Source organism: Lontra canadensis, unplaced genomic scaffold (genome assembly GCF_010015895.1).
Source record: "Lontra canadensis isolate GAN:19392208 unplaced genomic scaffold, GSC_riverotter_1.0 scaffold1, whole genome shotgun sequence".
Classification (NCBI taxonomy): Eukaryota; Metazoa; Chordata; class Mammalia; order Carnivora; family Mustelidae; genus Lontra; species Lontra canadensis.
Genome location: NW_022630995.1, coordinates 47,115,106 through 47,142,557, shown reverse-complemented (window position 1 = coordinate 47,142,557; position 27,452 = coordinate 47,115,106). Strand labels below are relative to the sequence as shown.

General features: G+C 45.7%; 1 protein-coding gene across 2 annotated transcripts in view; it reads right to left on the bottom strand.

The window, feature by feature from the left end:
• The window catches only part of SEL1L3 (SEL1L family member 3), a 100,180-nt gene that overhangs the window by 33,696 nt on the left and 39,032 nt on the right, over positions 1 to 27,452 (bottom strand). For both annotated transcript variants that reach the window (XM_032853837.1, XM_032853828.1), the window contains exons 9-13: positions 26,317 to 26,457; positions 14,395 to 14,606; positions 12,965 to 13,144; positions 4,454 to 4,573; positions 2,577 to 2,717 (exon numbers count right to left, since the gene is read on the bottom strand). In XM_032853837.1, coding sequence (XP_032709728.1) covers positions 2,577 to 2,717; positions 4,454 to 4,573; positions 12,965 to 13,144; positions 14,395 to 14,606; positions 26,317 to 26,457 — 794 coding nt within the window. The remainder of the gene's footprint in view (positions 1 to 2,576; positions 2,718 to 4,453; positions 4,574 to 12,964; positions 13,145 to 14,394; positions 14,607 to 26,316; positions 26,458 to 27,452) is intronic.

The following is a 27,452-nucleotide window of genomic DNA, read 5'->3' as shown; positions in this document are numbered from 1 at the left end:
CCTCACCACAAGCCTGGGAAGATGCTGCTAGTGTTCCCTTCTGAACCCTTGCCCAGGGTCTCACAGTGAATGAGATGCAGAGGTAGGATTTGAACCCAAGCAGGCAGGTTCCACGCTCCAAGTTCATAACTAGCACACTCTCCTTCCTCCCGTGCGTTCCCATTCTGTGCTCAGAATGTATAATGACTCATAACCTCCTTACAGAAACTGTGCAGGATGTGTTTGTCTCTGTATGTTTCAGGACCCCAAATAAAACTGTGAATCTAACTAAAAGTCAAATTATACACACCAAGTTTCTCCTAGCCTTGAAGTTACCTACTTAATGAAACTGATGAGCTGAAGCAAAGTTGGAAGATGAAAATATTTTTTCAGAAATCCAACATTACTTGATTTAATAGAGAGAAAGAGGAAAGGAAAAAGGACATGGAGGCTACTTGGAATAACTGGATGGGGCCATGGGACAACCTTTTTGGACTTTTGGAAAAGCGTCAGAAAGAACAAGATGACAGAATGTTAGAACCTGGTAGAACTCGAGGTTTATCTTCATCTTCTTTGCTTTGAAGGAATAAAACAGGAGGATGACTTTACCCAAAGCCTCACAGTTAGATCTGTGACTAGAATTCAGGTATTCTGATTTCTAGGTGCCAAACATTTTCCAGAATATTTGTTATGGAAACCAAAGTGGAATAATTTCTTGCACAAAGCCTCTGCACTAGGCCCAAATCTGAGTTGTACTGGAAGTTTTTAAGTGATAGAAATGTAAAGTCCTGGTACATAGTAAGTGCTCAGTAATGTCCACTGGGTGAATTCATGGAAAACAGCTGCTACAGTAAATGTCAAAGTGCTATCCTCGTGTCATGCAAGAGGGGATGGCTTGGACTGTCTTGGACAAGCCATAGTTACCATGGCGCCATCATACGACACGCCAAATGCCTGCACGGAGCTCCAGAGCACATGGCTGTTCTTCACATTTTGGAAGGTCATCTTCTGCATGGGACTCCTTCACATGGAACACACTTAAAGGGACCTTCTGACCACAGGTAAAATCTTCCCATTACTGAAATACCGATAAGGGGCTTTTATCCCCCTGAGGGATTCTTCATTAGAATGCAGGAAAACCAAAAATCTTTAAGGTTGGAAAAGCAGACATTGCGTCACCTCCAGGGTCATTTATTACTGTATTTGCCTCTCCCTCGAGATGGTGAGCTCCTGGTGGGCAGAAGTAATGTCTGATTCACGCTGTTATCTTCTCTGGACCTTGGCAGGGGCCAGCCTCAGGTCCGGCGGACAGTGCCTCTCTGTGCCTGCCCTCCCCACCACTGCACGAGCCCCTTGAGGTCGGGGACACGGCACACACATCCATCTGTCCCTCCCTCTGGCACAGTGTGTGGCATTTGGTCAGGCCGGAATGGGTGTTTATTGAATAAACACATGGATGCATCAGCATATGGCTAGGAGTCAAACCATTTCTATGTTGACTTGACAACTGAAAAAGGAAAAGTCCAGACCCTAAATTAGGAAACCGTATGGTATGATCCAATAGGTTTTAAGGCGTTAGAGGATTAGGAATGTAGCAAAGCCATGGCTGTGAATCAGTGATGGCCACAGCTGTGGTTCTGAAGATGGACCTGGCCACGTGACTCCATGCCTTCGTTTGAAGACACTTGCTATCTGAGGGCAGCTGCTTTCTTTGGGCATGACATGGGGCCCAGGGGCTTCCACACCAGGACCGACAGAAATTTGCTTTTCCAAGACTGGTGAGTTGATGTCTTGTGTTTGGGGGTGAAGAACACAGATTCTGAAGCCATAGTGCAGGGATCCCAGTCCCAGGTCTCTAAAATGTACCAATTGTGTGACCTTGAGCAAGTTAAAAATCCTTTCTTGACCTCGATTACCACATATATATACAAACAGCAATCTTAACGCCTCCCCGTGTGTAAATCAGGAAATACGTGCTCAATCAGTGCAAACTAAGAGGATTTCCTGTAAGACAGTATTTTACATTTCTCGAAGCCCATTCATTATGTTATCTCATTCAGTCCCTGGTCATCACCATTTCCCCATGAGATCAAGTAACTCCAAGGACACCAAGCTGATGACTGTGGAGGAGGGACCTGAATTCCATTCTCTGCCTCCTGGGCTAATGCTCTTTCAACCCATCCCCCGTTTTCCTGTTGGCTTAAAACAAGATCTTTGTTTTTGACCAACCAGACTGCTGGGAGCCAGCCCAAAGGGGCACTTGGGTTAAGCTGTAATTCAATGACAACTTGCAGTACCTCTAGGGGAAGGTTGGCCATTTTTTCCAATCCATAAAATAGGGGTGCTTCCTCTAGACAGTTCTTGTAAAAGCAAAGAGAATTCAGGTGCCAAACATAAGACTAATGATTAAAAATGAGACCAAGGGACCGTTTCTGACTCTGCCTTTTCAGCAAATATCCTTTTCCATCAAGAGTGACAGAAGCATATACTGAGTTTCTCCAGTTACAGACTCCTTGTTTGCCTGCACACCTATGGGAAACTGCTCCGGAAGCCTGATAAGAATTGCGTAATTTCAGCCCAAATTGAGGGACTCTTACCTTGAACAACACAATGGCATAGTCATATATTAACGCAGGGTCCTCAGTCTCCAGGGCGCCTTTGGCGTACCACTCGATCGCTGCCTCAGGATTCTTGGCCACACCTTGCTGGCCCCAGAACAGCATCTGGGCCAATCGTTGCTTCAAGACAGTAGCAAATTGAGAATAATTACTTTCCTATGTAATGTTTAACAAAAGGCTTTAAAAGGTGAAAGGACAAATCCAGTTCAAAATGTTTTCATATCAAGAACCAGGAATTAGGCAGACACATGACCTCTTCCAACTGGAGGCTAGAGCCCTGAAAGGTGAACTTGTGTAAATACAAGTCCTTAGCCCCAGTGGGAAACAATGCATGTCTGGACGTGAACGTCAATCAGTCTACTGCACCCAGGGCCAGAGTCAGATGGAACTTGGTCAACAATGACTGTCTCCTCTCTTCAAAGCACCTTTCTTTTGGAAGGTACATGCTGTCCCCTTAGTCTCATGAGTGGCCTGGAGGTGTGTGCACATCCGTATCAAAAGGTACTCATCTCCTCCCACCCCAGCATTTGTCCACAGGGTTCATTCCACCATGACACTCAAGGCTGGGAGTTCTCTGGCGATCAGAACCTCATGATGTGATTTGTCTGCCTTTCTCCCCTTGGCCCCCACTCAGCAAAGCTCAGTAGAAGGTCGTGGAAGCTACATAACAAAGATTTGCTGAACGAAGACAGGAAAGTTCATACAAGCCCTGGAGCACCTGGGAAATGACTCTGACCAAGGCATTTCCAGAACCAGGCACTGGAATTCCTTCCTGCACTAGAAAGACTACAGGCTAGGGACGGACGCCCAAGAAGGGAGCCAGAGAAATGTTTGCTAACATTCTGGACCCATTCTGAACCTTTGTGGTCTTTCTTCCTTTCTGCTTCTTCTTCTATTTCCTTTTCTTTCTACCCCCACTCAAGGACTTCCAGCAAAGTATCTCCTGACAATGCTAGGAAGATCAGCACAGATAGGTGGGAGACCCATTATTAAAGGGTCTCTGAAATGCTTGCTTGCCAATGCACTTGTCTTTTCTGTCTTCTTTCTTTTTCCCATCGCTGGGCTTCTGCCTGCTTAGCAGACCCAGAGGCCCTTCCCCACACTGTAAGCTCATTAGGAGCTCGAAGCAAAAGCTAAGGCCATTCTTCAGGAAGCTTTCTCCCTCCCGGTTCAATCTGCCTAAGCTGCTTCCCATCAAGGGTTTCTCTTCATAGTGCAGTCAAGGCAAGAAGTCAGAAAGAAAAAGTTCTCCCAGCTTTCTGCCCTTCCTGGTACCTCAGAAAAGTCCATCCAAGAAACGAGACATGATCAAGAGCCAAGGTTGGTCCATGGGTCATGCTGCACCTGATTTCTGTTACTCCTCTAGCTGAATTCATGGCTTTCTTCTTGATACCCATCTAATCTCTCCTGCACCCCAAGATGCTTCTTTTTTATTTCTATCAGTGCCCTAAAGTGTCTGATTGTAGTCTTTAGGACAGATTACAAACGTTGCAGCTCTCTCTCCTTTTGGGTGCAGACTTTGGACTACACCGAAGTCAAGAGAGACCACGTGACTTACGTTGGCCGGTAAAATGTGAGAGATGGCTTGTGCCACTTCTGAGCAGAATCCTGCTGCCATGGCTATGGAAGCCTGTGTTGCAGTGAAGCCCCCGTTTGCTCCATTGGGAGGGGTCTACAAGAGCACAGCACATGCTCACCCCATCAGACAAGTAGCGGGAGTAAGAAACTAACCCATGTTGCTTTAAGCCAGTAAGGTTTGGGATTTTTTTTTTTTTTTTTTTTTTTTTTTTTTACTGTGGCAGAACCTGGGCTATTATAATTGATAGGCTTTCCAAAGCAGTGGACCACATTTTTACCTGAGCTGCCGCATTGCCTCGGGTGGCTTCATGCTTCAACCACATAAAGACATCTCCATCCTCTTTGGTCTGTACCTTGAGCGTTTCATCATCCTTCAGTCTAATTGTTTCAACATATGCCTGGAAAGGAAGGAAGGAAGGGAGACAGGGAGGGAGGGAAGAAGGTAGGAGAGGGAAGGAGGGGGAGAAGGGAAATGTCCAAATGATTTGGGCATGCAAGAGCCAGACGTTATTCTCAAACTAGCAATTGCTCAAGTAAAAACTATATGAATAATTGAAATATGAGGTATGTTCACGATGCCACGAGATCAGATTCTTCTTAAATGAATGTATCACATCACATCTATCCAAATGGGCATTTTTGTTCCTATCAAAGCATTTGCCCTGGGAGGGCAAAATTTCCTCCACTTCTGCTTCTGCTGCTCAAGCTTGTTCAGAAGACCACTTTCACGCTACTGATTTCAGAGCCAGATTACACACAGCATCAAAAAGGGTAAATCAATATTTTCTAAGTATAACCTTGTTTTTTTTTTTTTTTTTTTTTTATCCCAAAGTGTTATTATCCTGCATGACTAACCCTTCTTATTTAGCGGGCTCAGCTTCAAATGTCTTTTGGCTATTTCCAAAAATTAAATCTACCCTGGAAAAAAAGAGGGCATGTTCACTCTGAGGACGCGAGCAAGAATGTGCTAGAGGCTCTAAGGATGAACCCAAAGGGAGAGTTCACAAAATGTTTTGAATTGGCACACAGCCTCCGAGGTATCCGACTCCTCTGAAGAAAATCAGACTCATTTTGATGTGTAAATTTTGGCTGTTTATCAAGAGACCAGTTCTGTTGTTTCACGGTCTCTCCTTACACATAATGAACTCTATTTAACAATGCCATGAGGGGTACTGGAACGGGCTTCCCATGCCCTGCACATGCCACGGGCAGATGGTGAAAAAAATTGGATCTGCATGAGTTTGGGAAAGAAGCCTCAGAGGACAAGGAGCCAGGCCTGATTTCCCTTCTGACTCTCTTTGTTTGTTAGTTAAAAAACGTCCTTATATTCATGAACTCTGGCCTGCAGCCCCATTCCTGAGACTGGCAGGTCCCTTCTGGGGGCAAGGGGGCGGGGTGGGAGCTGGAAAGTGGGGACGGTGCTGGAGCTCAGCACCCAGCAGGTATCACATCCTGCTCAGTGTCTCACCTGGAGAGGCCACCAAGTGAATAATAACAATTTGAATAATGACACCCACTACCTTTTATTGAAACCATCTCTGTGCCGGATATTTAAAATTTTTATTTCTCACTTCATCCTCACCAAAGGCTGTGACCCAAATATCACTGTCCTCGATTTATAGGCAAAGAAACTGAGGCTCCAGAGGTGAAACCATGAGCTCACAGTCCCTTTGTAGAGCAGGCACGGAAGCCAGGCTGGCTTAACTCCGAAGACAGAGTGCTTTCCAGCTCCCCATAGTGCTGCCCTCTAGCAAGAAAGCCCTAAAATCCACTCTGTCTCCTTGACTCTGACAAGGGTGTGACCAATGAGCTGGCATTTCAGCTCAAACTCCAGGGGACACTCTACAATCTGTGATTAGCCTGGAAATGGGCTGAAGCTTGAGTTATTCAAATAATGGAATTCCCAGCTAGAATTCTTTTTTTAACAGGAGAACTTGGGTATTTTGATTTTTGGTTGTTTTTCTTCTGCTCATTTTGTTTATTTCTCTTTAACCTTTGTCACTGATATATCAGTAATGTTGCACTGATGATATATCACTGTTCTAATTGCTTTGCCCAAGACTGGCTCATTGACTCTTTGCAACCTTATAAGAATATGACTGCCAATATTCCCATTTCTCTGATGTAGAAACTGAGGCTCAGAAGTTAAGTAACTCATCCAAGATCATGTATTTCGTTCTTCAAACTTAGGAGTCAAATTCAGACTGGCCAGCAGTGGGGCTCACGGGCCTCACCACCAGTGAAGGACTCATACATCTGAGAGGAAGCAAATGGTAGACTGTTCCGTTGTCTTCCCGGAGACATAGGGAATTCAAAGTGTCATGAGGAGGGTCTTGGCAAAGGTCATGTTTATGGGGGATCCTGGGCAGCTGGGCATAATTCTGAAGAAGAAGAAACACTTCTGTCCTTTGTATCACTGTCCCCTGGCCCAGCCCCTTCTACTCATCTGGGTCGTGCCATCAAGCTTTGCAGCAGGACGGGGCCATTAAGAGCACAACCTTTCACATCAGACCCAGGGGAACTCTAACTCACCACTAACTACCCATGGGCCTTGGGCCACTAACTTTACTGAGCCAAGATTCAGTCTCTACATCCACAAAACAGAGCTTAGCACGGTACTTGCTATATTGAAAGCATTCAACCTATCAGCCATTATTTTTCATAATATTTTTTATAATTAAAAAATATTTTTTATATTTTTTTATAATATCAGCCATTATTTTTTATAATAGAAAGGCCTAGGTTCAAACTGAGGCCCCATGACTCATTTGCTGTGTGACCTTGTGCAGTTCTTTAGCTTCTCGGAGTCTCAGCTGCCTGCTCTGTAAAATGGGAGCTGACCTCATAGGGCTGAGTGAGGATCAAACGAGATGGTATATACAGAGCTTCGCAGAGCGGATGGCATATGCTAAGCTCTCAGCGACGGAACTCATCATTTGTTAGGTCCTTCGTTCGCCCTAACACGTCAAAGGCTGACAGCAGTTCAGAACATCCACCCTCCTGTGGACTTTGAGGTTTCATGCAGCTCTTGGCCTTCCGTTGTGGGGACAGTCTCTCTAGAGAATGTTATGCTTTAGAAGATGGAAGAAACAGAATCTGAGGAGGGGGTGGTGGGGCCGGAAACGTTTCAGAGAGCTCATACCATGGGCTGGGCTCCACTAGGCGCACATCATGTGGACTAACTTACTCAAGCTGCAGTGACCGCATGAGATGCGCACCATCGTGGCACCCACCTGACGGGTGAAAAGCTGTACAGAGACAGGGGTGAGGAAAACTACGAGATTTCTCACCCAGTGAACCGCAGACCTGGGACCCAAACGAGGCAAATCTGGCCCTGGGGCCACACCTTAATTGTCTGCCACTCCCGGGCAGCCGGTTGCCTCTCCATGGTGCTGGGATCCCTATGGCTTCTCCTTGGTGCTGGAATCACAATGGTGGCCACTAGCGCCACATCAGAGCCACATGCCTGGGGCCTTCTGTGAAAGCCCACCACCTACAAGGACATCCGATGAAGGAACAACCCCTACAAGCAAGCAACGCTTGGTGGTTCGTTCATTCAAACCATGTTTTGTGACCGGAGAATGATGCTTCAGATGGAGACATCCCAAGCCAGGGAGAAGCTGTGCTGGGCAGAGTGACGGGGTGGGGGTTGGGGGCCAGAGCTGGGTAGAGGCGGCCAGGGACTGAGAGGCCCCACCCTGACCAGTGCCAGGATTTCTGCAGTTTCTGAGGGGTTCTTTTTGTTGCTGTGTTATAAATCAAGGTCTCTAGAATGAATATTTCAGATCCTGTACTGCTGAACAGGTCAGAGGGGGCCCACTGTCTGGAGACCGTGCTGTCCTCAAAGCCCCCACATCCGGTGTCAGAGGAGATGCCACACTGCCTGTCCCCCTGCTTTATGCTCTTTCCCTCTGCTCAGCCTGCAGGCTACAAGGACCGTGCTCACACTGTATCTGCTATCTGCCATTGAGCACAGAACAGGGCACAAGGCAGGGCAGATAGGAAGGTAGGGAGGGGTTGGGAGGGCAAGGGAAGTGGTGGAGACAGGAAGAGAGGAGGAGAGAGAAAGAAAAGAGACAGAGCAAGGGAAATGTGTGAGAGAGAAGTGGGAGGAAGAGAGAGACAGAGATAGACTAGATGGAGAGAGAGGAAGGAAGACAGGGCAGGAATTTGAAAACCTCTTCGACTTTGCAACTGGGTAGCTTGCATTTTCCCAAGCATCTGTATTCTCTGGAGTTGCGAGATACAATGGCTTAGCCAGATCCCCCTCCACCCCACCCTCCAGGGACTCAGGGGCCTACACTTAAACTGCCAGCCTCTGCTAACTTCCCACAAGCCTCGTGGGAACCGCCAGTCAGAACCTGCCTCTCGGGATGTTTAAAGTCAGCTATAATGCCTGGCTCCCAAAAAGGGGCGTGTGTTTTCTTTGTTAAAATTTAACATTTTAGAGATTTTTATTCAAGTAAGAATGGAGTGATATCAGCTGTAAGGATAAGTACCCCAGATTCCCAACCAGGGGACAGAAAGGCTCCATGTGAGAGGGGCCTAGAGCTCCGGGTGCTCGCGGTCCACTGAACACTGGTGGCATCAAATAGCACCAGAGAGTCAACAGGACAGTGTAATGACTCCACGTTTGTCACTGGATGCACCACACTCTTACCCCATCTAGTGTCCCATCGGCAAACCCTGGTTGCCAACGGTGTGTCAAGCACAGCGCTGGACGTTGGGGTTACAGATGTGAACAGACGAGAAGCCTGTGTCGGGGAGCCTACAGTCTCCTGGGGAAGTCAGCTCTGTGACCCGGTCCTTCGCACCCATCCTAAAGGTAATCACAGGGGTATACCCGGGTACCATGTTCCCCCCATAATAGGACATCTGGAGGAGGAGGTGATGTCTGAGCCCAGGGTCAAGTACGGGGTTCAGCAGGCAGGAAAAGAGGAGTGTGGAGAAGCAAACCAGGCAGAGGAGACCAAACCAGGCCAGGAGGTGAGAGCAGCAGCCTGTGGCCAAAAGTATGGTGTCACCAGAGTAGACAGGCTGAGCAGGGATTACTGACAGCTGAGGCTGGAGAAACAGAAGGCAGATCAAGGAAAGCCTCCTATGCCAAGTGACCAGCTGAGCTGAGATCTTGTGGGTCAGCACTTCTCAACTCTGGCTGCACATTATGAGCATCTGAGCTTTTTAAATATGCTTGAACCACACAGGCTTGAACCTACAAGTCTGTATTTTTTTCAATAAATACAGTACTATGAATATCTGTTCTTTATGATTTTCTTAATAACACTTTTTGTCTAGCTCACCTTATTGTCAGAATACAGCATATAATACACATATACAAAATATGTGTGAACGGACTGTTTATGTTATCTGTAAGGCTCTGGTCAACAGTAGGCTATCAAAGTTCGGGGAAGTCAGTTATACGTGGACTTTTAAATATTTTTATAAAATTTTAAGTATTTTAAATAAAATATATTTTAAATATGTGGGGCCATCAGGGCTCCTAACCCTTACATTGTTCAAAGGTCAAACTAATACACATACACATATGCCCTGGCCTCCCCAGTCTGTCACTTCAAGACCACGGGGTGAAGCCCGAGCAGAGCTATTCTTTAAACCCCCAGGTGAATTTGATGTGCCACCACGTTGAGACCCTCGACTGTGGACAGCCTGCTTTGGCCTCAATGAGAAGAGAATGGATGGGACAAGTCCAGTGACAGAAAGACCAGTCAGGATGTGTATTGATTTGCTGTGGCCACCACAACAAAGCACCACAGACTGGGCAGCGTAAACCACAGACATTTATTTTCTCAAAGTTCTAGAGGCTAGATGTTCAAGATCAAGATATTAGTAGGTTTAGTTTCTTCTAAGGCCTCTCTCCTTACCATGCAGATGGCTACCTTTCTCCTGTGTCCTCCTGTGGTCATCCTGCTCTTTTATCTGTGTCCTACTTCCCTCTTCTTGTAAGGACACCAGCCATATTACACCAGCCTCCCCGCCCATGACTCCATTTCAACTGAGTTACCTCCTTAAAGCCTTTACCTCCAAGGAGAGTCACATTCTGAGATACTGGGGGTTAGGGCTTCAACGGGGATTGGAAAGGGTGGGCACGATTCAGCCCAGACCAGGGGGTTGTCCAGTGGCTCAGGGCAGAGATGACGAGGGACAAATGTCATGTGGGGCAGCAGGATTGCGGATCGGAGAGAAATGCGCAGGTAAAGGTAGGATGACTGTAACTGATGGGATGATGCCAGCACCATGGACAGTGGTGTCACCCATGGAGGAGTTTTGGGGAACAGAGAGGGGAGGTGGTGTGTTGCCGTCACAGTGTGTTATGATTGCAGATGGGGGAACGTAAGAAAGAAAATCTCAGCTGGAGAAGAAGGTCTGAGTGACACCAGGGATGTGGATGAGACCTCTGCCCCTCTAGCAGGTGCACGGTGAGGAAGCTAGGGACCAAACCCAGTGGAAAAGCACATTCCCAGGAGCAGAGAGAATGAAAGAAACTCATTTGCGATTAAGCCACAAAAACAAACAAAACCTAGCAGCTTCTTTTTCTTTCACCTGAGGCAGAGTCCTGCTAAATCATAGAGAAGTGACATGAAGTGAGATTATGAATAAAGAAAATGAAATGATGTCAACTACAAGTTACATAAAAGAGAAAATGAAGCAAGAATCAAGGAAGGAGTTACTGACGAATCCTTGGTTTGTTAATTAGAGGTCTGGCTTTCTGTATCTCCTCATTTGTTACGTGCTGCTGGTGAATTAATAGATTTCTCAACAAAAGGACATTTAAATCAATGTATGACACCTGCTTAAATTCTCAAGAAGCCATTAATTACACATTCTTAAGAAAATGAGCGAGGATACAACTCTCCTAACTGTATAATTCTTATCTGTGATTCTTAATCACACGACTTTCAGCTGCAAGATGGACCTCCTCTATTCATCTTCTCTGGATCTGACCAATTAAACATTTTCTTTCATAATCGTAACATTGCATGTGCCAAATCTTCAAAAGAAAAGGAGCTTGTTAGCAACATGCCATTCCCCATTGCTAATTTATGCTGAATTAGAATTCTTAAAAGTATAATGTATACATAGAGGACATTATTAACTCATTTAGGCTGAGTAGAATAACCACACTATGACTTTGTGGCTCATTTTTTTGTACAGATTTTTTTTTTCAGAATAATTCCTTTCTAAAAAACAACAACAACTTTATGGATTCATAAATTAATTCCTGTCAAACTGAGGTCCAATTTTTCATATAGCTTATATACACTGAGGGAATACAAACAATAATGACAAGATTATGTGAGTTTATTCAGTAGAAATCACCATTTTCTGACAGAATTAGAATGGTTCTAGAGATGGTCATTTGGTGTTTCATAGTTTGACACAATTTTAATGGTCACTGACAATATATACCTTTGAATCATTTATTTTGAAACCATATGGTGGCCACTGTAGATTTCATTATTTCCTTTCTAGGTGCCAACCATTCCCAATCATCAAAATGCAAGTTTTCTGCACTATGGATTTCTGAGTGCAATCCAGGGGCAGCACTGGGGAGGAGTGAGTGGACAATTTCCCAGTTAGCCGCTGAGGCTAAAGTTCCATGATCCTCACCTAGCCGGGCATATCCCCTGGGCTCACCGAACAGAAGCAGGGGAAATCGAGAGTTTATGGCCACCACTGGGGCCAAATACGGCCATGCAGCTTATGTACTATTTACAGTGCGCAAACCCAGGTTTCCCGTTTGCTCATATATTTTCCCTGGCAGAGGCTATACGAGCAAATCCTAAAATATTTACTATCTGGTCCCTTACAGAGAAAAAATTGCCAACTCCTGGTAGAGGTGGCTTGCATTTCCTCTCAACTTGACCACCTCAAAGGCTATGACCATCAAAACCTCTTAAATCCTTCCTGGATAAAGAGGATACATACAAATACATTCCAAGAAGCCAACCATGCCATAGTGTACTCCCACGGAATGCAGACCTGCCTCAAGTAGAGGCAGCTTTCCTTGAATTCTTACACCATCACTTCTGCTTACACCCTTTTATTCATGGTCCTCAAAACAAACCATCAGTTGATCCAATGTAACATGTTATGTATTTTTTGGCAGATGTGAGCCACTGATATCTTGGCCCAATGAGTCAATAAGATTTGGGAGCTTACAGAACTAAAGTTTAGAGTTAGGTAACCTTAATCTGGCTGAGGCAGGCTTCAAATATCACATGTCAGTCACTTGGAAGCACTGAGCTAACAAGGCTCATACGATGGGGACAGATATTTCTCAAGGTGCCCAGCACTGGGAACATAGTTGGGGATGGAGCTTGCTTCCTTACAGCAGACCCTGCTTGCTGGCTGCACATTGATGGGAGCCCTTGGCTTACTGTGCCCGCTCAATTTGACCCAATCCCTAACATCTCCAGACCCACCCCCTTATAAGGTCTTGGAACAAAGAAAAGGTGTCTATGTTTCTTGTACACATTTTTTGCAAAATCAGAATCTGTCCAAGGCCAAATCTATTCTTCCCATGCTAGGCCTTTGGCTCGTGAAGAGCTTTTCATGCATGGGTGTAGGAATATTCCTGCGTTCAGCCTAAGAACACAGCCAGGAAATATGAATTGGAGAGTGCAAGATAGCTTTTCTCTCCATTCAATTATGCTCATCCTCTGAAGACCTGAAAATGAGCCAGCCACAGGTGCAGACGCTGTATAAAATTGTTCAGGAAGCCCCCGTAAACAGGGCCATAACCATCTCCACCCACTTCTTTATCTTACCTGATCTCCCTGTAGCGTGTGCTGGTCAAGGGGTGTCTTCGTGGCAATGTTGCTGTAGTAGGCATAGGACAGCTCCCAGTCCAGGGGATAGTTGTCAATACCCTGATAGTGTTTGTATCCAAGATTCATTGAAGACAGCCTCTCACTGCCCTGACCTCCTACCAAACTGTATAACATGCCCTGTTAGGAAGAAATTTACCAAGTGTTCACAGGATTGTAGAAAAGGTCATAAAATCCTCACATTGAAAGGTCATCTGGCCCCATTCCTATATATGAACCTAGTCATTCCAGAAACAGGTTAATAGGCCTTTAAAAATATTTTTTAGGAAAGAAGCCACAGCAACTTTCAAATGGTTTACAAATTCTAGCTCTCTGTCCTTCTTAATGCCTAATATTATGATTCCTTGACTTTGGCCCTTCCCTCCATGAAAACAGTGATTGTCCCCTGATTTCTCTCATAGAATCTTTTTGTGTATCTGTCAACTATTCTAAGGATTCCTGGTCCTCTTCACCTACCTCACCTATGGCAGATGATATGAATAGTGGCCATGTACTAACCTTACACTCTCAGAATGTTAGTGTTGAGAAGGGTCTTTGGAGGTCAGCTGGTCTAACAGCCTCATTGCATAGTAGAGGAAAGAGGGGAGAGAGAGACTTGAAGTCATGTGTCTATGGCCCACCAGCCACTTTGTGACAGAGACAAGGCTACAATCTTCTTCACTATTCTACCTTTGTGGGGGACTGCCTTGGGGACTCAGGAAAGCATCCTATCAGTCACAACCTCCAATAAGCCAGAGACATACAAAAAGCAGTCACATAGAAGGAACATGGAACTCCCTGGGCAGATTTAAACAACATGAATTTCTTCAAATCCAGGATGAACAATCTTATGTGCAGACTTGAAAACTTAAAGTGGTCAGGAACCACTTGCAGCACTTATATAAATGGGATCGCAAATGTTTGGCAAAAGGCGTAATTAATTGGGTCTCAGAATCACAAAGGGAACAGTCTGCTATGGCTTTTGTATTGATGGTAGAAGGCTGGTGGTCCTTGCTTAGAGGTCCAAATGACTTCACTTAGCTCACTAAGCTATCCAGTCATGCTGGATAATGGTCCTATAGCCAAAAGAGTTAAGTAGTTAGAAGAACTGGGTGAGAGGCCCCTATTCTTGAAGGAGTGCCCCAACTCTTCCTTAGAGTACATCGTCGTATCTCCCAGCTTGTGTCCAGAAAGGAAGCGCCCTTTCTCACTCTCTGAAAGAAGAAGATCCTGAACTTTACAGAGCTCTAGGATGTTTTTCTTGAGTGTCAATATTTTTAAAGGATTCCACGGAGCATGAACAGGTCCATCTTCCACCTGGGGTATGAGAGCATTACTCTGCAAATATAATGCCGGTGACTGATGTTCCTGGAACCCATGAAATACTCTACCTGCAGCTGATCCCGAGGCACATTTAATCCAGTTTCATAAAAAACTGCGAGGTAGTAGGATGCTTTATGGTATCCACAGCAGCTAGAATCCATCAGAAAGGGGACTACAGAGCTAATTTGGTGAAGACCATCAACACTGGAGAGTCTCTTTACAGCCTTCTCAAATATCCTCCCGCCGATTTCTAATACAGATTCATTTTGGTTCCTTGGCACTGTAAATAACCACAATTCACAGCACACACAATTAATTACCATGGGATTGACACGGCTTTAGAAAGAAGAGGGAAAAGCCAATTAAACCACCTGAGTTATTAATATGGCTGGTTCTGCAGAGCCTTGAAATATACCACCTTCCAGGGAGGTAAATTAAACCCTTCGGGGATGCCACGGCGTCATTCTGCAAATAGCTTTTTCTTTGGCACTGAATGACAGCCTAGTATCCTGGGAAAAAGGATATGCCTTATATATAGCTGAGAAAGAGCCTCCAGAGAGTAATTTACTCAGTGTAACTCACCACCAAATCAGGACCACCGAAAGTTCCAGAGAGACTTTTTTTCTCTCAGAGACTCTCGGAAGAAGAACGTGTTTTACCTCAGAAATAGTTCCTAGGTGCTGCTCTAAAGAGTTGAGCAAACGAAACTTATTTTGAGGTGCTTTCTTATCTTTTGCCTCCAGCTTTTCTTGAGGGTTTCTAAATACAACAAAAGGAATGAGTCAACTTTTATGGAGGGCTTACAAAATGCCAAATACTGGATTAGGTGTCTTATGTAAATTATGTCATGTAATCCGAACAATTTTATGAGGTAGGACTATTATTAGTGTCCTCACTTTTCCAATTAGGAGTTTGAAGCCTGGAGACATCAACTAACCTGTCTAACATTACAAAACCCAGCCAGTGGCTGAGCCCAATTTTGAGTTCAGCTTTGTGAGGCATGAAAGCCATTCCTACTTACTCTGTTGCACTGACTTGCTGATGAGTAGGCAACCAGATGTCTTAATAAGTACCTTACCACTATGGGTAGAACCTTCTCTATGCAACTGCCTTCAGCTGTATGATATTTCCTTTCACCTAACCATCCCATAAATCTGATAAACATTTAAGCCCAAAGTAGCAAGTTATAAACAAGCCATAGCCTTATAACGTAAGGGTGACAGTCTTCCAAAGTATGCCTACACCATTCATCTCTCTCGTTCCTTAATTTAGACAACAAATGTTTACTTTCTATTCTTTGTATCTATTAGATGATATGTTACAAAGGACCATACAGGATTGTATAGATATTATTTACGTTTAAAGAGACATGGTCAACTTATCTAAGACTAAAATTGCATCTGCCTAAAAGTTGTTATGTCCAACATTTTTCTATTCTTTTCTTCATTCTATCCAAAATAAAAATGTTCCTAATAACTTTTAGGAGGCAACAAGAGACCCATTCTATCAGCACTCAACTAAGGAGTAAACAGTGATGTGGGAAAACTGAAATGGGCAGGTCTGAGATTGGATTTACTTAAGAACAAGTCCCTCGCAGAGTCCATGCTAAAAACAGAGGCCACTGGGATCCAAGGATGATATTGCAAAAGCCAAGCCATTGGTTACGAGCTGGTGCCAGTCCTTTTGAGCACACAAGAGGGCTGGCTGCCCCCTGAGTGGGGGACACGTGCTTCCACCTGCTGAGCTGCGGGAAAGGAGCCCACCCCTGCCCAAACCAAGGCAGTCTCATCTCCTGGCTCCTGGAACTCCTCACCCCAGCCATCTCCTAGATTCCAAAAAGCAACAGTGGGGTCTTACTTTTACTCTCTCGATCCCAAGCAATAGATGTTTGCTGAACATGAAAAAATGACCTCACTGAACAAATGGAATTTACTTCTCTTTCTGTATTTTTTAATCCCTAAAGAAATAGCTGCTTGTTTATGAAAAAAAAAAAAATCAAACAATACAGATTTGTATAAAATAAAATCAGAAGTGACCTCTTTCCCAATCCCTCTTTAATAGTGAAGACAAGCATTGTTAAAGGCTTGGTGCGTATGCTTCCAGAATTTTCCCTTTGCACAGACTAAAACTCATATACACATCTATCTGTACTGATACACATGCATTTTCTTTCCGAAAGCTCCTATAATTCTGACCCTCAACTTTCTTGTTTAAATTAACCACGTATCATGAGTATTTGTCTGCGGCTCTCAGAAGCCCATTCTTTCTAAAGCTTTGCTAGTATTGCATTCTGTAGCAGTGCTGTGTCCCCAGCCAGTTCTCTATTTTTAGACCCTTGGGTTGCTTCCAGTGAGTTTGCTATAACCAACAACGTGGCAGTGAACATCCTTGAACATTTTCCTCTGCTCATCTGTTGGGATATATCTGAATAATAACACCCTTTTCCACCAGGAGTCTGGGGATCTCATTTTGGATTTTCCCTTTGAATAGTTGAGAGAATTCCATCCTACCCAACCATTAGGCAGGATAAGAACCTTCTCCACTGGATTTATTATGCACTGCAGCACTCAGATGAAGTTGCAAAATAAATCCTACTCCTACCTATTCATACATTTACTTTTAAATATGTACTCATCTCAGATGCACCTCTGTGCATATTCTGAGCAAAGCAACATTAACATTTTGTTAATGATTCATCCCCACCTCACCTGCTCTGCCAAACACCTAACCAAGATGATCAGTTTTGCCTGAGTACCCACAGACATGGGTTTTGTGGGCTCGGAGGAGAGAGGAGACTTCAAACCAAATGAAGCTCCAAATGAAACACTTGCCCCAGCTGACCCCTGGCACAGAACCCCAGAAATCATTAGCAAGAGTGCGCAAGGTAGCCGGGATTGCTGGAGAACAGGGAGCAAAAGGGGAATCCTTCACCAAACTCAAAGCCTTAGCACAAAAAACCTGCAGACTGTAAGCGAAGCAGATTGAAAAGGCTTCATTATTTCTTTTACATATTAAAACTTCTAACTCCTCCCCCAAATACTACCAATCAGTATTTCCTCTGCAGAAGAATCTAAACAAGTTTCTGCACTAGTGAATCTAATTTAAAAAAAAAAAAGTCTAAAGTCAAACTGCTGTTTTTGCACATTCTTTAAAGTTCAAGTTCCAACTGCGGCAGAAAAGCAAAGTCACGCTACCAGTGGTGAGTAAACTGGCAATTTCAAAATTAGTTTAATGAAATTGTTAATTTCACCATCTGGTTTAGCATATGCATATTTTTTTTCTAGTTGATCTGTAACTAAAAAACATGCTTGTTTATGGAGATGAACGGGCATACTGAAACAAACACACACACAATAGAAGAAGGAGCCACGTTCCCATTTTCTGGCTTCCTGCCCCAGAAGCTAAGGAAACAAGAGCCCAGTGCCCCAACTCCTTAACTCTTCCTATTTCCCCAGGAGTGCGGCATTGTTTGTTTTGCTCAGTTTTTCTTTTCTACAGCAATACCAATACCATACGGCAGTCATTGGCAGGCTCATCATTAACGGAGGCAAAAAGCAGAAAACGAGAAGGTGGGCCCTTGCTGGGGAGCTGGAGTGGGCATCTGATGGAGCATTCAGGAGAGAGGCAGACTCCTTCCTCGTGAGAGGGATGGGGGGCATCAATAGGAAAGTCATTTTTAGCTTCAAGCTTCCAAAAGGTGGAACACATCCAAAGTGCAAGTTGGAGAGGGAAGAGGAAGTGAAAGGAGAAAATGTCATGTAACCAGAAAAGGAAGTTCTCACCCAGTTTACTCTGTAAGAAAAAAAACACAGCATATTCCTCATCTGCATCCTGATCCCATGAGCCCCAGAGCCCCAAGGAAGAGGTTTATTTCTCAAAAGTAAACTGCTTCGGGAGCTTGGGTGGTTCAGTGGGCTGGGCTTTGGATTCTTGATTTTGGACTTAGGTCATGATCTCAGAGTCCTAAGATCGAGTCCTTTGTCCACGCTCATCGGGGAGTCGGGGAGTCTGTGTCTCTCCCTCTGTGCACCCCCACCCCACCCCACCACCCCTCCAGTTCTCTTTCCCTAAAATAAATAAATCTTAAAAAAAAAAAAAAGTAAACTGCTTGTATTCTTCTGTATGCAAGTTTTCCGGGTTTGTCCCCGTAATTTCTCTCCCTCCTTTCTCCATCCCCTCCCCAGGGCTGCCATCACGGGTCCTCTGAGCAGGAACAGTGTGGCTCTCTCTGTTTTCTTCTTTGTGCTTCTGTGCATTTGTTTTAAAAAACGATAATGTATGCTTTCTTAAATAAAAATAAAGATGAGGGTTTTTCAATGAACGGCACTGAAAATAGCTCTTAAAGGACATGGTATCCTGGTGTCATTAAGAAACATTACTGTATGTCTACCATTTCCGTGCTCTGCATTTTAGTGTTTCCAAATATACATTGCAATTGTTGGGGAAAATAGGAACAGTCAAAAGCAAACCAGTTAAGGCCAGCATCCCCTTGGCATATTGCGTGGGGCCTCCTCTTGCTCGGCACTCAGCACTCCTAAGCCTGGGGCAAGGCAGGCCAGTCCAGAACAAAAACAAAAGGAGCAAGATGCAGATGGCATCAGCCTGGGAGGCGAGCCCACCTCAGACCCGGCCTCCTCCCAAGACCTATTTGCTGGCAGACCTTGGACTTCCTGTAACCACAGCTCGTGGGTTCAGAGCTGCCCAGTCCAGAACCAAGGGAGGGAAGGGAGTAAACAGTTCTGGCCTCAGGGCAGATGTCCACAGGGGCCTGCTGGCCAGCTCACCTGTCCCGCCTGCCTGTCCCTCCCTGTCTTGGCACCCCACCTGCAACTCAGTCTTTGTAGCTTTCCTCCCTCCTTCCTACCCAAACCAGCTCTCTGGCTTTGAGCCCCACATCCACTCCCATCCCTGCATCCCCGCAGCCTCTGACCAACAACCCCACATCCCCACCATCTCTCCTCCCTGGATGTTGGAGCCTCACTCAAAGGGTTTTTGAATTCTAAGGGTTCCATTTTGACGAGAAAGTTGCAACAGGAGAGTAAAAGAAATAGCCAGCACACCTCTTAAATAATGAAAAAGGATATACCCTAGAATCCTACTATCCTAGCATTGGAAAAAGCCCAAATGCTAATAGGGCAATTTCTATGCTCTAACAGCAGCCATTTTCCTAAAGAATTAGAGGTTCCCCAGGAAATGACACAGAGGGTGACCAATCAGAAGTCCTGAAGTCTTGAACACGGGGTCTCCTGTTGGATGCCACCCAGAGTCTGGACCACTGTGGACCTGGGGACAGAGCAGCACAGGAGAATTTCCGTGCCAAGCCAGGAAATCAAGAAGCAGAGCAGTGGCTCTGGAATGCCGGGAGGCAGGAAGGGTTTCTGCCACATCTATATGCACGGCAGCTGAGTGCCCCGAGGAGCGCTACCATCTTTAATTCAAAGGTATGCCTACTCTGGGAGACAAGGAACACGTCCTGTGATTCTTCAGAGTGGGAACCACCAGTGGGGACAGCTGAATTTTATACAAGGTTAGCACATCAGCTGTCAACATTTAAGAAGCCTCCCTCCTCCACAACCCCTGGCACTTGGCAGAGAGTTCTGTGTGGGCTGGAGTAGTTCTTTCATTACGGTTGCCCTGGGGCCCACCACAGTGCTGGAGGGATCCAATGCATGGGTGCCAAACTGGGTTTGCACAAACCTTGCTTGGGGCTGTCTTATATCCGGGCACCTGTTTACTTCAGCAATTCAATAACAGACATATGAAAGTGAGAACCATGAGGGGTACATTTGGGGAATTCTTTTGTAATGGGTGTGCCTAAGAAGGATTCTGGGCTACTTTTATTGATGGGGAGAAATTGGAAAGCAGCTTGCTGGCCGACCTGGGAAAGAGAACTGTGTTTGCAGAGGTGTCTCAGAGCCAGGACAGCAGCTCCTAAGAGAGAACAGGCTGAAGAAGTGTGCGAGAAGTGAGAAAAATGTAGAAAGAAGATGAATAAGCCCAGAGACCTCGATCTGTCTGGATTAGTGTCATGGCTTGGCCAGCGTAGACCTTGAACCTGTCGACTAGTCAACTAGTCAAATTTCTCATCCAGTCAGTGATTCACTGACCCAAAGAAGACATTTTTAGTACTGAAAATGAGATCACTTACTCATTTGGAGTCCATTCAGTCACTCAACAAATACTTATTGAGGGACTTCAAAGAAAACATAGATCCCATTCCTGTCTTTGAAGACTTATAAGCTCCACTGTGGAACCAGGCAATTCCACAATTATAATGCAGTAGGACAGGTCCTGTGAAGATAATATCCACAAAATGGCAAGGGGAGCATGGGAGGAAAAGTCATCTGCCTGGGGACCCAGAAAAGGTGGTGTGAGGGGGCGGTATTTGAGTTGGGACTTGAAGACTATTTGTAGGTTAGCTGAGGAATGCAGGTGGATGAAGTATGCTCTTGGAGGGGAAGGGTACAGAAATGTGCTGTGTAGGGTCATACAGAAGAAGGATCGATAACTAAGCACCTAACACAGCTAGCACCACCACTGCACAAACCGTGGACTGGAAGTAGAAGTGGGAGACTTATACTACTTGTGTTCTCCTCAATAAGCTTGTGATTATGCGAGTGATAGAGACACAAACAAGATCCAATAGTTACAACTCAAGGTAGAGTGAGATGAGCTCTATTCAGGTGACCCTATCCCTCATGGCCATATTGGTGCTTCTCTGTCCATGAAGCTCTCTCATAGCCTTATGTCATTTAGGAGGGCATCATCCTTAATTGCCATTGAACCAAACTTGCCCCAGTACATAAATGACAAACATAAATTACATCTCACACCCACGAGGATGGCCAATTCTCAAAAAAGCAGAAAATAACACGTGTTGGCAAGGAAGGAGAGAAATGGGAACCCTTGTGTGCTGTTGGTGGGAACGTAAAATGGTGTAGCAGCTATGAAAAAGAGTACGAAGGTTCTTCAAAAAATGAAACACAGGATTACCATATGATCTAGTAATCCCACCTCTGAGTCTATAGCCAAAGGAATTGAAAGCTCAGTCTGGAATAGCAGCTCTATTCACAACAGTGGACACGCAGAAGCAACCCAAGTATCCATCGACAGATTAACAAAATGTGGTACCTACACATGATGGAATGCTGTTCAGTCTTAAAAAGGAAGGAGATTCTGACACATGCCACAACAATCTTGATGGCCTGATGCTACGGGAAATAAGCCAGTCACAAGAAGACCGATACTGGATGAGTCCACGTCTAAGAGGTATCTAGAATAGGCCAAGTTCATGGAGACAGAAAGTAGAAGAGTGGTTATCAGGAGCTGCGGGGAGGGAAAATGAGTTTGTTTAATGGGCACAGTTTCAGTTTTACAAGGTGAGAACGTTCTAGAGATCTTGCAACAACGTGGATACACTTGACACTACTGAAGAGTATACGTAAAGACGGTTACGATGGAGAACTTTATATTACATGTATTTTTAACCACAAAAAATATATTTTTAATTACAGTCCTGTAGGAGTGATGGTAAAAATGGTGATTTTTCTTCGGCAATAGGAAAACACAGCTCAGACTTTGGGGAACAACGGAGAGGTGGTGGCCAATCCTGAGCTCGCCAGGCTGGCTGCAGGGAATGCTTTATCTGCTCCCTACTGGTCATGGATGAAGCCAGTGCTCCCGATTGCCCACCCCCTGCAATGTTCTCATCTCTCCTTTGAAGGTGCTGTTGGCTTAGTGAGAGAGCAGACGATCCGCCTGAAATCACACAGTGCGGGGAAACCACACTCTGAGGTCTGAAACACGCATGTGTAGTGGCCTGGGAGTGGAGTGGCCGTGTATGTGTGACAGGCTGCCAAGAAAAAAATGACTCTGTCACAAAGAACCAGAAATCACAAGCCACTGTCTTAAGTGGTTTTCTTTTCTCAAAGTGCTGGGGAAAAACATAATAATTCCACAAATTCATCCCCTTGGTAGGAACAATGGAGCTGAAGTTTTCCTTTCTATTGACGTAAAAACTATCATTCAAAACATGGCCCCATTTTTGTTCGTGCTAGCTCATGGGGGGCACTTGGTCAACATCTGTGGAGTGATCAAATGGATGGAAGGTTGTGCCATGAGCAACTGAAAAAGTTTCTCACACAGTTAAATAAATTCCTTGTCTCTCTTCCTGCATCCATGGAGTTCCCGCAGCCAGAATTCCAAGCACCCAGCATCTGATACTTGACTCCATTCCCAGAGCTTATCTCAGATACAAAAAAATGTAATATGATAAGGATGTTCTAATGAAGTCTACTAGTGAACAGGATGGGACAGCTCGGGGCAACGGCAGAAAACAGAATGTAGACTTAGTTCTTACTAACTAGAGTTGTCCAAAGCCTCCAAATCCAGTCAGACACTTACGGCAAGATGAACCCAGAAGGCCACACTGGTCTACGTCTATTCCTTTTACAGGAGACCCAAGTAAAGATATCTTTAAAAATATATAAACTTGTTTTCTTAACCTCAATTTACAAAATCAAATGTTCTGCATTTCGCTCAGCCTTGTTAGAAACTGAACACAATGTTCAACCCTGGTCTCTCTCCAGGGTGAGCAGGAGGAAACTGTGATAGCCCCAAGCAAGGGCAGCGTGCCAGGTAGAGAGACGAATTTTAATGAAGAGTGTGCGCCTGACCTCTGCAGAAGGCTCGCCGGTCCTTATGGACAGGACAGCATAACCTAGAGAAACGGGAGCTGAAGGGGGAATGAGGGCTTGAAGTTCATTCTGGAGATTTGCCCACCCTTCCTACGCTCTCTCTTGGCCTGGTCCTTGGCTCCAGGAAAGGGGAGGGGGTGAAGGAATGCAGGTAGCTGGGTGCCAGAGGGAGGCAGAGGCCCTGGTGAAAGATACAGCCCCTCGGGAGACATTCTTTGGCGCCGTCCCAAGCAGACTTGGCCCCAGAGGCACTCGACCGGCTGGCTCGGCACCAGCAGTGGGCTGTAAGTGGCAAATCCGGCTTTGGGGCTTCCCTGCTCACCACAGATGGAGCCCCCCGAAGGCCTAGCAGGGGTCAGCAGAACATGCTGTGTGCTGCGAGGTGACGCACCCCCCCACCCAGTCCCACAGCTCGGGACACCGTGAGGTATAGGAGCTCACAATTTGGGTTTTTAATTAGATTCTGTTTCCAGGCCTCCACGGAGGAAAAAAAAATTCTAAATTCTTATAAACAAAACTTCTGAGCTCTAAAAATAACATGAAAACATTTTTATTGAGAGTATTTCCTTTAAAAAGAATGGGTTGTGAAAATGATTCACTCCTGCTTCCAGACAGTAAAACTATATTTAAGTATGATCAGAAATCTCAGAAAGCCTATTTTGATGTGGGTGTGGCCTCAGCCCATAGAGCCTAACCTATCCAGCACGCGCGTCCAGCATGAGCAGCGGAAACCTGGGGACCGTCACTGCCAGGTGACAATAGTAACACTCATACAGCAATGGTTCTCAGTGTTGGGAAGTTTGGCCTCCTTACAGACATCTGGCAAACTCTGGACCCTCACAACTCAAGACCAGGGTCATGGGAGGGGAGAGGGGGATCCTAGTGTCTAGTGATTGAGGCCAGAAATGTAGCTGACACACAGGACAGACCTCCCCTCCAGCACCCCTGCCCCACCCCGACAAGGAATTATCCAGTCCAAAACGTCACTAGTGCCAAGATTGAGAAACACTGCTTATTCTGAGCGTCCCGTAGACCGATTCTGTTTCATCTATTTTATATGCATCAATTCATCAAGTCGACACTAGGAGAGTGGTTGTACCATTATCATTCCCGCTGCACAGGTGAGGAAGGGGGTGCAGGGACATGGAATGACTTGCCCAAGGCCACCCGGCTAGTACATGCTAAGCTAAAATTGTAGACGGGCCTCCTGGCTGCAGAGGCTACGCTGTCACCCGATTCCACATGCCTCCTTCTCCTTGTCCTCCTTGCCCGCATCTAAACAGTCACACATCCTTGAGAGCCAACCTCTTTAAACCCTTTAGCTCTGTCCCCACCACCCTGTCCCATTCAGGCCTGCATCCTTGGCCTGGACCACAGACCACCAAGGACCCGCTGCTTTCCAGGAACACCCCCCTGTTCACCTCCCACAACCTCCCGCTGTTACCTGAGTAACCTCGGAACCCAAGTCTGATTGCACCTCTGCCTGCTGCTTAAAACCCTTCAACAGGCCCCTGTCACCTATAAGGTGAAGCACAAATTCTCAGGATGCCATCGGAACTGTAAGCAGAATCATACCCTCCAGGCCTTCTCCTGCCTCCCAAACACCTTGCATATCATTTCAAAGGTGATGTTATTCCCATCTCTCTGCCTCTACTCTGCCTCTGATATCCAGATACCCTGCTTATCTGGCAAACACCTACTGACCCTTCAAGAATCAATCCCACTGTCCCCTCTTCCAGGAAGCCTTCCCTGACTACTCCCTTCCTTGTGACTCTACCACTTACTCCCACCACTTCTATTAAAAATGCATCACCAGGGGCGCCTGAGTTGCCCAGTTGGTTGAATGTCTGACTCTTGGTTTTGAGATTTTATTTATTTATTTGACAGAGAGAGAGAGAGATCACAAGTAGGCAGAGAGAGAGGCAAAGAGAGAGGAGGAAGCAGGCTCCTTGCCGAGTAGAGAGTCTGATGCGGAGCTCGATCTCAGGACCCTGAGATCACAACCTGAGCTGAAGGCAGAGGCTTAACCCACTGAGCAGATCCCATCTTGGTTTTGGCTCAGGTCATGATCTTGGGATCATAAGTTCAAACCCCGTGTTGGGCTCCACACGCTCAGCATGGGGTTTGCTTGAGATTTCTCCCCACCTACCCACCCACCGCTCCTCCTCCCCACTCACACACTCTCTCTCTCTAAAATAAATAAATAAAATCTTTTTAAAAAATGCATCACCATTTTTCTTTGTTTTCAAGTCTGTCCCTTCAGGACAAGGAACTTGTGTTATTTTACTTCTCTCTAAAGCCTAGCCAAGTAACTGAGCAGACACTCTGCAAGTATTGAATGAATCAAAGAAGAAATATCTGGTATGGTTTGGATTCTTTCAGGCCAGAATAGATTCCCTTTGCCCTTTGTCCGCAGCAGGGAATCTCTTCCATTGAACACTGACATTGTTAGGAAGTCCTTACATGACACAGAAGCCTTGATTCAAGTCTCACCACTAAGAGTTATCATCACCCCCCGTTCTTCTCTCCTTCCCCAGGCTGAACACCTCCAGCTTCCCTCCTCTTCCTAACAGACATCATTTCAAGATCCCTTGTGGCTCTTACAGCATGCACTTAATTACGAAGCCAACCCCAACTGTGATGGGCCTAAGCAGAAGCTAGCCATATTTGGGAATTATAGACAGATTCCCGAGATGCCGTTTACAGTGTGTACTTCATGTCAAGGATCTCAAGTTCCAGGGCCTAAGGGCCCAGGCAGGTAAGCTCCAGGAAAGAAGTAGGCGGGAGGTGCTGGATTGGGGGGTAGGAAGGACTGGGAATAGACAGGTCACACCTGTGACAACTTTCACTTCTGGAACCGCGGCTAACGTAGGAGACCCAGCGTTGCCAGATCTTTGGGGTTTTCAAGAAAAGCTAAACATTTGCATTTTTATGCAAGTTTTTAGATACCAGCAACTAATTTTTTTCTTTAAAATGGACAGTCATGTACATGCCAAACCAATTGCCTTTGGTGGCCAGCTCTGGCTGCCGGCTGTCATTTGTGGCCTTGGCTTTAAAAGAATGGCTGGAGTGATTCCTAAATTTGTTGTTGTATTTGGGGTTGTATTTGTATCTGTATGCACAGATACACTGAGAGTTGTGGACATACAAGGGCAGAATTTAAATGTGAAGTTAACCTAGAACTCTAGGGTAAAAAATCACTCTGAGGCGTACATCACCAAAGAGGGTGAACAGAACCGGAAAAGAGGGAGCCTTCCCAGCCAGGGTCCAAAGGTGAGGCAAAGACACAATTACCTGTCCTCAAGCCCATCTCCAGCAAGGCCTGGAATAAGCTGGGGTACCGGTCTTTCAGCTCCTTCTCCCAGGGGAAGGCTCTGCACGTGGAGGGTCTCCCGTACCTGAGCTTCAGGTCCAGGTAGGAGTTCTGGAAGTCACCTGCAGGCAAGGGAAGCACAAGAGAGCCCTCCCCTCAGAAGAGGGAAGGCCTCATCCTTCTAAATCCCTCCTCCCCAAGAGGAACTAGAAATCAGAGGTCAGACTTAATGTTCCTGGATGTTGGTTTGGGTCCATTAGGGATTTGCCATTGGCTCTGATGCCTCTGCCTCGAGGTCACAAATTCAAAGCCATGTCCAAGGGAAATGTGCCAAAGTTGCTGATGGCTGTTGAATAATTCTACAGAATGAGCAGCTGGCCTCAGACTGTTCCCCAGGAGGCCAATATCTAGGCCATTTTGTTGGCAGTGTGAGTTGAGGAGCAAAGCACAAGGACCCCCAGGGAGGCAAGGCGGTGGATGTTAGGAAAACCTTCCAATGCCACCAAACAGATCAGCATGCAAGGACGGCCTTCCAACTCAGAGTATCTCTCCTGAAATTACATCAGTTATCAAAATCAGTTTCTTTCCTGTTTGGGATATTACTATTCCTATATATCTTCCCCCTCTTCTGACAGCATCATATTTTCTGGATGAGTCAGCTGTACCCGCAGCAGCTGGGGACCAGGATTGCCTATTCTTAAATTAAACGGCAGAGGCACTGGTTTTCCACGCTTCCCTATAGCTGCGTCTCCTCACTTGCTGAGACTGTGGTCTGTGAACCCTTCTGGACTGAGGTGTGCTCCAGAGGCACCCATCCCTGCACTGCCTGGGCTGGGGAAGTTCAGCTCTGGAGAGAGGGAGACGTATGGGCAGGATCGCCCTACTCCGTTCGTCTTTGCGGATGGCAAAGGCCCCACAGGAATTTCTCTTCCAGAAGGAACATATGGGACTAACTCTAGTGCCGCCGTATCAGGCAAGAAGATCTAAGCACAGAGAAATTTACAAGTGCAGATCCAAGCCAGAATATTGGAAGACAGGCCAGGAACCAATTTTTATAATCAATGACCACCCTGTATGAGTGAAGGATGCCTCTGCAAATATGAACAGGCCTGAAAGC